Here is a 15,762-nt window from a genome sequence, read left to right on the forward strand (position 1 = left end):
AAAAAAAAAAAAAAAAAAACACATCTTAGTAAAACCAATACCTTCTCAGCTTCGCATCGAAGCTAAAAAAGTTTTTCTCAGAGTTATTATAATAATAAATCAAAATACATATAAATTATGTTATTACATTCAAATTATATGAAACATGATAATATTTTGGTAAAAAATACAGAACATATATGACTTAAAAAGATAAAAAATCGCTAAGCAAAAAATAGAACTAAAAATAAGATTTTTTATTTTTACTTACATTTACCATAACTATTTTAGTATATGCTATAGGTAAATGAGCTGAGCACTGCTAGAGATTAGGGGGATTGCCAAGTCTAGTGAGGAGAGTTGCCATGCTAACAACTTGTTCGGCTCGTCACATTAAATGTTATAAACTATTAAAAAACCTGGCCTTAGTTCTCTAATTAAATATAATCATGGTATAATGATAATCTGGTATTCTAGTAGACGTAGTATCAAATTATTTTAATTTGTTAAATTTATACCATTTTTCAGAAATACACCACAATGCTACCAAGCGATAAATTTATCTATCAAATGTAATATATTTAACAATTGTCTCAAGAACCAGAACTCTAATTGTTTCTGTAATTGTGTTGGTAAAAATGAGAATTCTACATTTCATACATGTATCAAAATATAACTTAAGTAATTAAATATGTCAAAAAAAAAATCATAATTATTATACAGTTAAAAATAATTTTTGATGCTTACTATGAATTTCTCTCGAAACATAACATAATGTAGAATTATTTATTGTTGATTTATTAACAAAAACTTTCCTATACCAATATATTAGTAGAGATTTTACACATGCATGCTTTGTTCAAAATTTTTATATACTTTTATGTACATGATATCAACATTTTAAACAAATTAAAAGTTACAAAATATAATTAAAGGAAATTTTTTATAATACATATTTTTATATTAGTTAGAATGTTGACCAGGTGTAATATTTCCTGGATGTTCAGGACTGTGTTTTTGTTTTTTCTTTTTCTTTTCTTTTTTTCGTTTTTTTCGTTCTTTATCGTCATCATGGCGTTTTTGTTTCTTATGTTTCTTTTCGTGTATATCACCCAAGCCTAATTCATTAGCTGCCATGTCTTGGGAAAGTGCTTCTCCACTTTTGTACTTACTTTTCTTATGTTTATTTTTATGTTTTTTAGTTGGGGGTTGATTAGCATAGCGATACTGTTCTGGAAGCTAAAATAAAATATAGTTCAGTTATTATATGATTAAAAAATAAAAATAACTTACTGGTCCTGGATGTAATCGAAACCCAGCTAGTTGGTGAGTAGTTAATGGCAAAATCTCTTTTCCTCCAATTGGGGGTTTTTCAATAACAGATCGTAAAGAACTAAAAATAAAAGTAATACTTTCAAGATCTAGGATATAATAATAATAATAATAAAATGGTAGCTTCTAGTTTTGGCTAAATCTATTATAATTTTTATATTATTATAATAATAATAGTTGTTTGCATTACAGTTTGTTTTGAAATCAATACGTTACATTTTAAATAAATTAGTTAAATTTAATTTTACATCAATTAATTACCTTTGATCATTGTGTCCAGGTGTATCAATAATTCCCGGTAAATTTGGTAAAAAAGATGATAAGCTTTCTTTTAATCTTTTGCCACTGAATTTGCTATATGTATGTTCTAATCCATAATAGGCCATCAAATTGACAGAGCCAGTTAATTCACTTTCACCTAAATAGTTAAAATAAAGTTGTAATAACATTAATGCATAACCTAATACCCAACATAATAATATCAAGAATAAACAAATATTATGCATAGAATACTTTATATAAAAAAAATTGTATTGTCTTAGAAAAAAAAAAAAAAATTAGGCTGTAAACATAATGATAAAATACAATTCACAGTATAGGGTAAAATAATTTTTTTTGTTTTCAGCTATACAAAATATAATAATATTTTAATAATCTAAAATCAATTATAATCACTCAATTAATAAAAAAGTATATTTAAATTGATTTAATTATAACTTTATTGTTAATGCAATTTAAAGTTTTTTGTGTTTATTAATTTTTGGTAACCATAAAGACATAATATATTACACAGAATGCTCCTTTTTGTTAATGTCACTCTAGATTCTAATATTTTTCAAAAATAATTAAATTTTCTCTTTTTTATATTTAATTATTATTGCAATTATAATTGAATAAATTTTTTTTGCACAAAAATAGTCTAAATTAAAACAATAATGTATTGAAAGTGCTTTGTAACCATACTTTTATCATTAGAATGTCTTAAATCATAGATAATTTATATATATATCTTTAACATTTTATAGTCCAACTATTTTTAAAGTTGTTATTTTGTGGTTAATTAATAGTAAATGCTTTTATTATAGTTAAATTATTATGCTGTATTTTTTGATTATATAAAAAAAAGGATTATTTAAAATATTGAACTACAGTTCTATTTTAAATGGGATAATCAAAAATATTTTAATAATATTTAAAAATAAAAGAAAAAGGATATTACAAAAATTTTATTACATTGAAATTACAATTATGCCAAAATGTGGTTTTGCTTAAGATAAATAATGTCTGTAGAAAATTGTGTACATGAACTAGATTTTTATGGTTCAATTTATGCTAGTATAATGATAACATATTATAACTGAAACAAATTTTGAAATAACAAATTATCAATTTGGGTATTATTAAATATTATTACTGAAATAGAGGAGTGAAATTTTGGTATGATAAATTTCCTAGTTCCTTAAAGTGCATAATTACAAACCATATTGTTTGTATACAATTTTAATTTTATTATATTAATCAATGGCTATTCAATTACTAGTCATTTTTTAAATTTATAATGTAAAAAACATATAAAATTTAATTTTGAAATAATGTTCTTATTTAAATAAAATGAAATTACTAGTTATATATTATGGTAAGATTCAAAAGAAATATTAAATTATTTTAATGTAGTATGAATACCAATTTTTAATGCATTGTTATCATAAGTTTTCTATTAATATAAATCAATTATATAGTTTCAGACAGCAACAATTTAAAAATTGTGCACGTTCTATTAATAGGACATTTAAAATTATAGCATAGTTGAATGATAGAAAATTAAATTTCCTAAAAAGCTCATCAATATATTTAAAATAAGATAAAAATGTAGTGCATTGTCTAGATAAATAATCATATAATAACAATTTTTCCAAAAAATGATAAATCATGTTTTGCATAGACCAAAAAAAAATTATAGGATATGAAGTTACTATCAATAAGATAATTGAAGAAATATTCAATAATCTCTATATAAAATAAATTACTTACATGGTGGCTCTTTCATAAGATAAAATGGCCCACTGTGAACAATTGATGGATTTTTACCCAAGGAGATAGTTGTTTTAAGTGTGCCAGTGGAATCCTGTCTAGACACAACAGGAGACCTAGCTCCTCGAGGTGATGATTTTGGCGAATACGATGACGGAAAGCCAGACATGTAGAATTAATACAATAATAACTAAAAAAAAAACTCACAATATATAATGAACAACGTAGATAATATCTCTCTAATTTATTTAAAAACATTTAATTAGAATTACTACATTGGATATAAGTATTTAAATGTTATCACACTTATTTTAGGCCATTATTATTATTATGTTTACAAATATTTTGATAAACTACAAGTTATGCCGTGTAGTTAAACACATTCCAGCAGCTGTTCTTAAATGTTTAACCGTAATTACCACACTTCTGTATATCAAAAAGTGAAAACTAGATAGCGTTCTGTGATTGTAATAAATTATTTTTAATGACTATATATATCAACTATTAACTTGAATTAGATCAATGAAATTATGCTAAATTGCAAGCGAAGGTAAGTTTAATCCCTACTTATGAGGGGTATAGGACAAAATTATTTAATAGTTATAAATTTATTTTTTAAAACAGATATCAGAGAAATCAATGAGAAAAAAACCCAGCACAGTGGAGACGGGAAAAAGTTGGGCCTAGTATAGATTTAATCTGACAGTGATATTTTAATCACTGTCATAAGAAACACTTCGATGCAAATCTGTTGATAGTGTTTAATTCTAAGAAATTGGTGGATAATTATAAAAGCATATCCAGATTAGAAATTCTCAGATTCAAAAATATAATATATAATTTTTATGATTAATTGTTTTCAAATTATTAATGATTTTGATTTTTAATATGTAAAAAGTAATCATTTTAACCTACTTTTTTTTTGTAAAAGTTTATATAAAAAAAAAAAATTAATTGATTGCCATAACTTATAGCTCAACTTGCGAGTATGAAATTGACATCATTAAATAGTAAAAAAATGGTATTGTTAAAATTAATATAGAGTAAATTTTATTACTACTATTTACGGTACAGAAGAGCTCGATTTTTTTTGCATTTTTATCATAATAAATTATAATAAAAATCATTTCTAATTAACTTTTGGTGTTTAAAAAGAATCTACCATTGAAATATGCAGATCTGAATTAATTTTAATGATTTACTTTAATTAATAAAACCAATAAAAAAAATTGTAAAAAGATCTACTGAATTGTATTACAAACTTTGATTATAATTGTAAAAATCTATTATTAAATTGAGGTGAAACTAAAAATTATTTTTTTTTAGATTTATGATTTATATTACATATTTCAAAAAAATTTGGAATATTGTAAAATTATAGTATAATTATAGTAGCATACACAAATAGACTTAAAAATTAACAAATAAAGTAAAATTATTTATTTTTGTAGTTGAATATTTTTATCATATCAAATCTAATTTGACAATAAACACTTTAAAAATATTAGAAATTAATGATTTTAATTGTTTGTATGGATATAGCTGGTTAAGCTACTTTTTATTTAATTAAGAGATTTGTTTTCAATTTTTGAGGGTAATATCTTTAACTAAATACGCATTGTAATCATTTGATATATCGATGAAAAAATAGGTTAAGTGAGGGTTGGAAAAAACAAATTGGAGCCACAAAAAAAAAAATCCAGCATAAGGTGGTCGCAGTACAGTGGTGACGTGGCATAGTTGGTCAAGTATAATGATATCTGACAGTGATTAAAATCATTATCATAGAAAACACTTCGATGCAAATCTTTAGATAGTGTTTAATTTTAAAAATTTGGTGGATTATTCCAAAAGCTACGTGGTCTGATATTGCCTTATTTATATCCCGATTAAGATAAAGTATTACATTAACTTTAATTTAAGATATATATAAAAGTGTCAGTATTTCCGGAACACTTTCAATAGTTAAATTGAAAAAATTAATTTTTTGTGAAAAAGTTGTTATTTTGAATCCCTCCTGTGGGCAGGTTAAGGGTCAGATTTATAAAAAAAATACGTCAAATGATAGGTAAAGACATCATGCATCTTTAAAAAAATTATATTAATTTGGTCATATTTTGAAAAAGTTATGATAGTTTTAAGAAAAAAAAAATGTCGAAACTTGGCGATTTTTAAATTTGTAATTTTTTTGGAGATTTCCACCATTTACGGAGAATGAGAGAATTTTTTTTAATTTTAGAGTGTTATGTCTTTGACTAGATACGATTTGTGATTTTTTGACGTATCGTTGAAAAAAATCGGTTCGGTGAGAGCTGAGAAAAAGTGGTAACAGACACACAAAAAAAAAAATACACATCATAGTAAAATTAATAATATTAAATTGAATAAGAAATTTCTTCTCATGAGGGGAGACTACAGTGATGGGATCCTTGGAATTTATTGAAGTTATATAACTTTAAATGAGATAATAATCAAATGATTTGAAATTTCTTTCTAACTAAAAAAAATGCAAAATACTAATGTCGCAGGCGGATCTTACCGTGAAAGACATATATGTTACTGATTCGGCAACTGACGCTTTTCGTTAAATTTTACGGTCATTTTCTTATAGAAGAAAAGGTGTCGGGATAAATTTTTTTTTTTGAACTTATAGTATTTAGTCAGCTTTAATTAGATGTATGTTTATAGAACGCAGTATTTTCGAAACATTTTCAAAAGTTAAGTTGAAAAAGTTCTACTTTTTATACGTATATTTCAAGTTTTGAATACCCCCTGTATAAAGGAAAATTATCCAATTTAAATTAAAAGTATGTTAAATAAAAGAAGTATTTATAATATATTTAGAAAAAAAAATTTGTGTTGATACATACATTTTTCTAAAAGTTATAGCAATTTAAACTTGATAATATAATATCGAAAATCAATAATTTTAACACAAAAATAGCATGTTTTAAACTACGGCAGCTATTTCACATAGAAGATAAATCGTCGGGACAATTTTTTTTTTTCATTTTATAGTACATGACATAAGCTTTAATTTTTTATCTGTTAAAAGGATCCAGTATTTCTGGAACAATTACAAAATTTAATTTGAAAAAGTTAATTTTCATAAAAAAGTTACTATTTTAAATACCCTTTGTTAGCAGGTTAAGCGTTAGATTTTCAAAAAAATTATATCAAATGAAAGAGAAAAATCTAAGACTTCAATATAAAAATAAATAAGTTGTTTTGTTAATTATTGAAGAAGTTATGGTAGTTTCATGAAAAAATGTGAAAAAAAAATGACAAAATTTACTGACTTTAAAAATTGTAATTTTTTTTAAAAAATCCTCCATTTACGGGGAACGAGGGATTTTTTTTTAATTTTTAAGAGTAATGTCTTCAACTAGATACGATTTATAATCTTTTGACATATTTTTCATCAAAATCAATCCAGTGAGAGCTGAGAAAAAGTGGCAACAGACACAAAAAAAACACATCATGGTAAAATTAATACTTTCTCAGCTTCGCATCGAAGCTAAAACGTCTTAATATATAAAAAATTCCAGATCCTCAAATGTCTCATTTGATACTCTTTGTCGTTGGCATTTAGTAGAGCTTTAGAATTGTAATCATGTCATGAATATATTTAATTTCATGTTTAAGCATTATTATCAAATAATTGAAAAATAAAATAAGACTTACTCTAATTTGTTTGGAGAGAAAAGCAAATCAATTATTTTTCGTCTTAAAAATTTTAAGTAAAATGACCTTTTACATAAATAATTTTTTTTATTAATAAAATATAGATGTATGAAAGAACAATTTTCACTAGCACTCATTCATAGTTACTCGGCTGAAACAGTAAAATAATTTTATAATTATTACTGTGGATTGTTGATGGGGCATGACTCTACGCGAAGCCGCTACTAAATGCATTAGTATAAATAATCGTCTAATTATTATTTTTACAGTTTGCATAAAACGAGTCTTAGTAATAATTGAAATAATGTAACGTATAACGCATCTAGCAGTTTATTCCATTGCATTGTAACTATGGATACTTTAATAAAAACAAACCCTTAATATTTCGTACTGTTTTATTTCGATATTTTAGGTTAGTGTGAAAGTTGAAAAATGTCGGTGTTTGAAGTTTACAAGCAATCCTTAAGTGTAAAATATAAAGCCTCCCTCTGTTCTAAAGCATTTCTTTTATATTTAGTTATAGTTTTACTAACTTTCTTTTTACCGTTTTTATTCTGTTACAAAAGTCATGGTATTATTCAATAATTTGTTTGTGTTATGTCAATTAAATAATAAAAAGCAATTTTCTTCTATTTTTATGTTAATAGGTTTGTGGCTAAAATACGATAAATATTTAGAACAACCAGAGGTAGAATTTAAATTTGAGTATTTATTGATTTCTGAAACTTCCGATCCATTAGTGCCATTAATTTGCGGTATATATCCTGAAAAAGTTATAACTACGGGATTCTGTCCTATGATAAAGGTGCTGTATTATTTATTTTTAAATCTTAAGCAATAAATATAGTTTTGTATAAATATTTGATTATTTTTATGTTATTGGTTAAGGAAAATATATTTTTTAAGGTTAAATTTTAAGTTTAAATAGTGGGGTTCAAAAATTGAAACATATGAGTAAAAATTAGAACATTGCACTTTATCTTTTGAAAATGGAAATACTCCGAGCTTAAACATACGTTAAATTATGTTACGATTTAAAAGTAAAAAAAAAAAATTGACCTGACAACTTATCTGTTATGTGGAAATTGGAATCGTACTTAAGAAAACATGCTATTGTGTTGAACATTTTTGATTTATATTTTATTTATCCAATAGTTATACGTCAATATATGTCTTCTATTGTAAGCACTTTATAAAAATCTCTTTTATACGATTCACTTTTTTTTTAAATTGAAATACTAAACAAAGAATAGTACTATACATACAGTCACCTATTCTTGTAAATGTTATATAAATATAATCTACATTAAATATAAAGTTAAACTTATTTAGATTTTATTGCCATTGCCTACATCTTAAGTTCAGAAAAATGACTTTGAAAGTTTGAACTACCTTAAATTATCTATTCATTCTGGAAGTGCATTGTACAATTATTGGAATTAGGAGGAGGGAATTACCCCTACTGTTTTACTGGAAAATATTTATTTTGGTTTTTATCATATCTAAAATTATATCCAATTTTAAAAAAAATGTATAAAAATAATTTTTTTTTAATTTTGTTAGTTTTTAAAAATCACGAAAAAAAGATTGGGTCCACAATTCTAATTCTCCCTCAAAAAAATTTAATATGAAATTATTTTTTTACACGCGTTTACCAAAAAAGTTACTAAATATACAACTCCGTTATGATTTTTAATCACTTCTCCATATAAATTACAAAATTAAATTATTTAATATTAATTTTATACTATATGTAATTGCTATAATAAATATTTATTCATATATTATAACTACAAATTATAAAAATTGTAATCATAATGTTAATAAGGAAATTGGAGTTAATTTTGCTTTTGGAATTATTAATCAATTTCTTATAATTAAACACTATAATTTAAAAATATTGAATTATTTAACTTTTTTTTAGTCCAACTTGCAACTTTGGGGAATTTATATCATAAAATAGAAAATTTTATGAGGATTTAAAAAATCGCATTCTTTAGATTGATATGTGGTTAAGAACTTATACTGTATAACTATTACTAACAGTATATTTATGAGAAAAACACAAAATTTCATTAAAATAACTATTTTTTGTTATAATATAGATATAAATCGTTTAAATAAAAATAGATGACATGTTTAAAAAAAAAGTTCAGTAAACTTATATATTCAGTTCTTTTCCTAATTTTAGCTTTGATGCGAAGCTGAGAAGGTATTAATTTTACTATGATGTGTTTATTTATTTATTTTTTTTTTTTGTATCTGTTACCACTTTTTCTCAGCTCTCACCGAACCGATTTCTTTCAACGTTACGTCAAAAAATCACAAATCATATCTAGTCGAAGACATTACCTTCAAACATTGAAAAATTTTCCCTCGTTTCTCATAAATGGGGAAATCTCCAAAAAAATTACAAATTTAAAAATCGCTAAGATTCGAAATTTTTTTTCACATAAAACTGTCATAATTTTATAAAAATAGAACAAATCAATATAATTTTTTTTTAATAGATGCAAAAAGTCTTTACCTATCATTTGATATATTTTTTTTATAAATTTGACTCTTTACCTGCCCACAGGGGGGATTCCAAGTGACAACTTTTTCACAAAAAATTAACTATTTCAACTTGACTTTTAAAATGTTCCGGAAATACTGACACTTTTATATATACCTTAAATTAAAGCTAATGTAATATACTTTATTATCATAACACTTATAATAAGAATATAAATAATGAATAAAAGATCCTGTAGCTTTTTGAATATTCCATTAATTTTTTTAAATTAAACACTATCTACAGATTTGCATCGATGCGTTTTTTATGATAGTGATTTTAATCACTGTCAGATATCATCTACGCTGGACCCAACTATGCCATGACCCCACCGTGCCGTCACCCCACTGTGCTTTTTTTTGTCTGCAACCAATTTTTCTCAGTTCTCACCGAACCGATTTCATTCATCGATACGTCAAAAGATCACAAATTGTATCTAGTCAAAGACATTATCCTCAAAAATTTAAAATGTTTCTTTCGTTCCCCGTAAAGGGGGGAAATCTCCAATTATTATATAAAAATATTATAATTTTAAAAATCGCCAATTTTCGACATTTTTTTCAATTTTTTTTACTTTAACTACCATAACTTTTTGAAAAATATATGAATCAATAAAATTTTTTTTTTATAGATTCATGAGGTATATACCTCATAAATTAGTAGGTATATACCTACTACCATTTTGTATATTTTTTTTTATAAATTTGAGATTTAAAATGACAACTCTTTTACAAAAAATTAACTTTTGAAAGTGTTCCGGAAAGTCTGACACTTATATATATATATATTAAAATAAAGCTAATGTAATACACTTTATCATAAAAAAAAAAAATTCGGACTTTATTTTGTCTTCACGATTAAAATGGCTACCAAATGCTATATTTGTGTGAAAATTCTCGATTTTATATTTTACATTTTTTATTTTAAAATGCTATAACTTTTGAAAAATGTATGGATCAATATAATTTTTTTATGAGAATTAATAGTTATGTACTTCTTTCATTCGACATAGTTTTTTTATAAATCGAACCAGTACCCTTTATACAGGGGAGGTTCAAAACTTTAAAATGCATTTAAAAAAAAGAACTTTTTAAACTTAATTTTTTAATTTGTTCCGGAATAACTGACACTTATATATATATATCAAATTAAAGTTTATGTAATATAGTTTAATGTAAAAAAGAAAAATTTCAGACTTTAGTTTGTTTTTATGGTGAATACAAAATTAATAAAAAAAAAACACGATTTTTGTAAATAATTCATTTTTATATTTTTAATTTTATGATGCTTATATTAATTTTATACTGTCAGATATGATTTACTTGACCCAACTATGCCACATCTTAACTGTTCCTCGATCACACTGCGGTGGGTTTTTAATTAAGATGAAGATCATAATTTTACTCGTATGTTAAAAAAAGAGGGATGGTGTGGCTAAGTCAGTAACGCAGCAGTGTTTGACCCGCACTACCACGGGTTTGAAACTCGATCACGGGCGGCTTTATTTGCCGTACGATAAAACAGTTCGGTAATTGGAGTCACCATCCCTCTCTCCAGTGCCGGACTATCCACCCGTCCCGCAGTATAAATGGTTAAAAAACCTCCTCCATTGGGGAAGGCCTGTATGGCCTTTAATAAGCTGATAAAGCAATAAAAAAAAATGCTAAAAAATATAATAGTAATTTTTTTTTTATTATAGGTAGCAGAAGAAGATAGAAACATGGATGGTATAAAAGATAATCTTAATTTTCAATTGAACTTGATGACTAATGAAACTTTCGATATTAATTCAGTGACGTTACTATTATTCTTTAATTTTAAAATACATGTAATGATAAAATCAAAAACGAAAATAAGCATAATGTTGTTAAAGATTGATTATTTTTTAAGGAATTGTGTTTACTTGAAATGGAATCTATGGCTGTTATTACGCATAGTTCAGCTATACCTGGTGGAAAACTAGATTTGATTGGTGATTTAAAATTAGTTCAAAAAACTCCATTGGACTGTTCATTAAAAAATCCAATTCGAATGAAAAATTCTATTTTACAATTCGAAACTTCTGACTGGTTATTTAACATTTATAAGGATTATTTAAAACGTTCTAGTAAGCATTGTTTTGTTAAGAATTGCAAAGGAGTAATTAAAATTTGACTATTTTTAAAATATACACAGAGTGATTCTTTTAATGCAAGTTACTCGATTTTTTTTTTTAAATAATAATTATGTTAAGAAATTTATTTTTGGTATTTTTTAGTTTCATATATTTCTCAATTTATCAGTCATTAATTACTTTTTTAAGTCATCCTTTATACTTTATTAGGGCGTCAAATTAATTATTTTAAATGAAAAATATACATATTAAACTAGATCATAAAATAGAAAGTAATGCAATTAAAATAATGACTGGTTGGATTATTAGCATTTTTATGTCTTGGCGAGAGGAAAAGTACATCCGGGAAATGTTGATCTAATTATCATTAGATATATACATATTGTCTTACTCGCGCCTCACTTCCAATCTATATTTAAAATGGTAATAACTTCTGAAATGCTGAGAAGGTATTGGTTTTACTGTAATGAGTTTGTTTTTTGTGTCTTTTACCACTTTTACTCAGCTCTCATCGAACCGATTTTTTTCAATAATACGTCAAAAGATCTCAAATTGTATCTAGTCGACGACATTACCCTCAAAAATTGAAAAAAATTCCCTCGTTTCCCGTAAATGGTGGAAATCTCCAAAAAAATTACAAATTTAAAAATCGCCGAGTTTCGACATTTTTTTTTGTTAAAACTGTCATAACTTTTCAAAATATGACCAAATTAATATAATTTTTTTTAAAGATGCATGATGTCTTTACCTATCATTTGACGTATTTTTTTTATAAATCTGCCCACAGGAGGGATTTAAAATGACAACTTTTTCACAAAAATTTAACTTTTTCACAAAAATTTAACTTTTTCAATTTAACTCTTGAAAGTGTTCCGGAAAGTCTGACACTTTTATATATACCTTAAATTAAAGATAATGTAATATACTTTATTATGGAAAAAAAAAATTTCGTACTTTATTTTGTCTTTACGGTGAAAATGGCTACCGAATGCTAAATTTGTGTGAAAATTCTCGATTTTATATTTTATATTTTTTACTTTAAAATGCTATAACTTTTTAAAAAAATGTAGGGATCAATTCAATTTTTTCATGAAAAGTAGTATTTTTTAATAATCCCTTTTTCATTCGACATACTTTATCCTTATCAGGATATTAATAAGGAAATAGCAAATCATGTAGTTTTTGGAATAATCCACCAATTTTTTTAAATTAAAAACTATCTAAAGATTTGCATCGAAGCGTTTTTTTGATAGTGATTTTAATCACTGTCAGATATCATTATACTTGATCCAAAGTTGCCACGTCATAACTGTGCCGTGACCCCCCTGTGCTGGGTTTTTTACATTATTTTTCTAATTTATAAGTTAGTTAAATATAAATGTTGTCATTGAAAATAAAATAAAATTGACATCATTATAAGTTATAAGGAATGAGCATAAAAAATATTTTACAACAAATAAATATGTCACTAAAATTATTTTAAGAATAATTGAGTTATGATTTATTAAGCATGCCACCACCCTTTTTTCGTTAGATAATAATTTTTCAAGAAAATGTATAAATTAAATTTATTTATATAAATCATTGCAAATATAAAGTTGATTGTTAAAAAAAAATATTCCTAAGTTTAGATTTTAGGTGTATCTCACGTTTAATAGCAACCTATTATTATTTTTTACTATTAAATAAAGAATGGTCTAATTAATGTTAATAGGTCGATAAACAGTATTGTATTATTACTTCTTGAGTTTTTATAATATTTACTTATAGGCGAACAGGATTTGCAGGAATTGTAGACTGAGAGCTGTGATTAATTTTGAGCAGCGCTATATACTATCCCACTCATCACCTTTTTTAAATCTTCAAATGCTAATATCTTAAATAGTAATATAAATAAATAATAAGTCAATTTCTCTCAAGAAATTTTAATATGCTATTAAAACTTGCTGCCCTTTGCTCTCTATACACTACGGAAATATTGGTAAATTTTTGCTTTTCTTTTGTTTCAGTTTACACTAAACTAGACAATGTTCTGTTTAAATGGACAAAGGGACGCAGTTATCAACAACCTTTTATTATAAATGTTAAAATAAATTATGATGAAGTTGAAATCGTCTATAAACCAAAATTTTGGCAAATTATAAAATGGGCATGGATGCAATATTTTTCAATACTCATTCTTACATTATTTATTTTTAAAAAGGTCAAACGATTTCTATTTACTAATCATATTGTTAATACTAGGATTGCTAAACTAACATAAACCATTAAAAAATATATAATTAAATCTAAAAGCTCAAATGGATGGAAAATTAATATTGTATTTAATATTCATTTATATAAAGAGTTATTTTTTATTATACCTACTTTATTTGGCAGGGCTGTGAATTCAATAAGGTTACATTTTTATTAAACATTAACATAAATATTTTTTGGATAATTTAGTCTAAATCGAAATGCAATGTTTTTAAGGTTAATTATATGATTAGCGTATTTGGTATTTTCGTTTTACGCATTTACGCGTAGTCGATTTATAGTTTAAAATTAATTAACTAAAATTAATTTTCATCAGCCTAAGTTTTTAATATTTTTAGACATATTTTTATACATTTTAAAATAGAAGCAATATTTTTTAATTTTTTGCAAAAATTGTGGCATTTAAGTGTTTTATGCTTTTCTTAATAAAATGGTTTTATATTATTTCAAAATTATGTTTATGTTCCTTATTATTGAAGTTTGTCTATTTGTATTATATGTATGTGTAAGAAATAATTTCAAGTGTAGTTAATCCTTCACTATATATGTGATCCTACAAAAGATACTATAAAATTAATGTTAAGTGGTACAACTGATTCGAATAACGGTCAAATGTTTGTTGGTAACTACTTGTGATGCTAAAAAAAAGTTATGAAAGTATTCACATTACTTTAAGTAAAATGAGTTGTGTATTATTGAATTGTATTAGGTACCTGTATGCTATTGACAAGATCTTATGTGAACAAAAGTAACAATTGGATCGACAATTAAGTATACAGAATTACAGTTGAATGAAAGATTACCGTTAATATTTAGAGAGATTTATTATAAGTAAACGTCATGTTATTCGATTAAAAACATCATAGGTGAATTTACAGTCCGGATTGGATAGGCTCTGTTCAGACCTAATAATTTAAATGATTTTAAAAGAATAATTGTATATTCAAATCAGATTAGGATTCATTAGTTACCAAATTACTTTTTTTTAAAAATTAAAAGTTAAATTATAATATTAAAAATAATTAATTTAAGAATATTTGAAGAAAATTAAAGTTTAATTTATTATTCATGTGTTTATTATCTTATTTTACATTCAGTTAAAACACTAGCAAAAACAAAATATTTTTAGGACATTGAAAATTTTTTTTTTGGTGGTATTTTAACTAGTGATCAATCAACTATTTGGAAACTATTCAGTGTTCGGCTAATACTTCGAGACTAATTTACATTCGGCTATTCAACGCAGAGCCATTGGGTCAATCTTTATTTGACCGAGTAATTCGATAAAGTAATTAAAATTTAATTAGAGATCATTTTTTTTTTTGGAAAGCTTATTGCTTATATATAGTTATCTTTTTCTTATTAGAATTCACATCTATTTAGGATACTTCTCCAAATCTAGCCGTTATTTTAAAATTATTATTATTTAATAAATAAATGTAATAATTATTGTTAAATATTTTGAACTGAATAATACTGAATATTCGGTTCCGAATACTGAATAATATCAACATAAAAAATATTCGATTTCTCTGAGTATCGAAAAAATATTCGGTTATCCAAATTTACTGATTTGGTTCATAACTAATTTTAACGTGTTTTGTCACAAAATGAAAAAGCAATAAGTTAAAGAATAATAATTGTTCTTATCTATAATAACAAACTTGAAAAATTGATTAAATGCCTAATTATAGCATTATTGTTCTGAAAACTCGATAAAATTATGGAAATTTATTTAAGTTACCTAAAATTAAATCGTAGGTATATTTATTGTATGTTAACAGATTATAGATCATTCAATATAAAAAAATGT

General features: G+C 24.4%; 2 protein-coding genes across 2 annotated transcripts; one reads left to right on the top strand and one right to left on the bottom strand.

The window, feature by feature from the left end:
* Positions 1–832: 832 nt before the first annotated feature.
* LOC126896615 (mediator of RNA polymerase II transcription subunit 19) lies at positions 833–3,651 on the bottom strand. Its single transcript, XM_050669556.1, has 4 exons — positions 3,343–3,651; positions 1,573–1,729; positions 1,273–1,372; positions 833–1,218 (listed from the first exon to the last, which is right to left on the bottom strand). Exons 1-4 carry the CDS (start codon positions 3,509–3,511, stop codon positions 943–945), a joined length of 702 nt encoding a protein of 233 aa, XP_050525513.1. The 5' UTR covers positions 3,512–3,651; the 3' UTR covers positions 833–942.
* Positions 3,652–7,451: 3,800 nt separating this feature from the next.
* On the top strand, positions 7,452–14,086 carry LOC126896607 (transmembrane protein 231). The gene is made up of 5 exons (XM_050669548.1): positions 7,452–7,597; positions 7,674–7,831; positions 11,280–11,408; positions 11,471–11,687; positions 13,703–14,086. Exons 1-5 carry the CDS (start codon positions 7,459–7,461, stop codon positions 13,954–13,956), a joined length of 897 nt encoding a protein of 298 aa, XP_050525505.1. The 5' UTR covers positions 7,452–7,458; the 3' UTR covers positions 13,957–14,086.
* The last annotated feature ends 1,676 nt before the right edge of the window (positions 14,087–15,762 follow it).

Source organism: Daktulosphaira vitifoliae, unplaced genomic scaffold (genome assembly GCF_025091365.1).
Source record: "Daktulosphaira vitifoliae isolate Bord-2020 unplaced genomic scaffold, ASM2509136v1 Scaffold_1, whole genome shotgun sequence".
NCBI lineage: Eukaryota > Metazoa > Arthropoda > Insecta > Hemiptera > Phylloxeridae > Daktulosphaira > Daktulosphaira vitifoliae.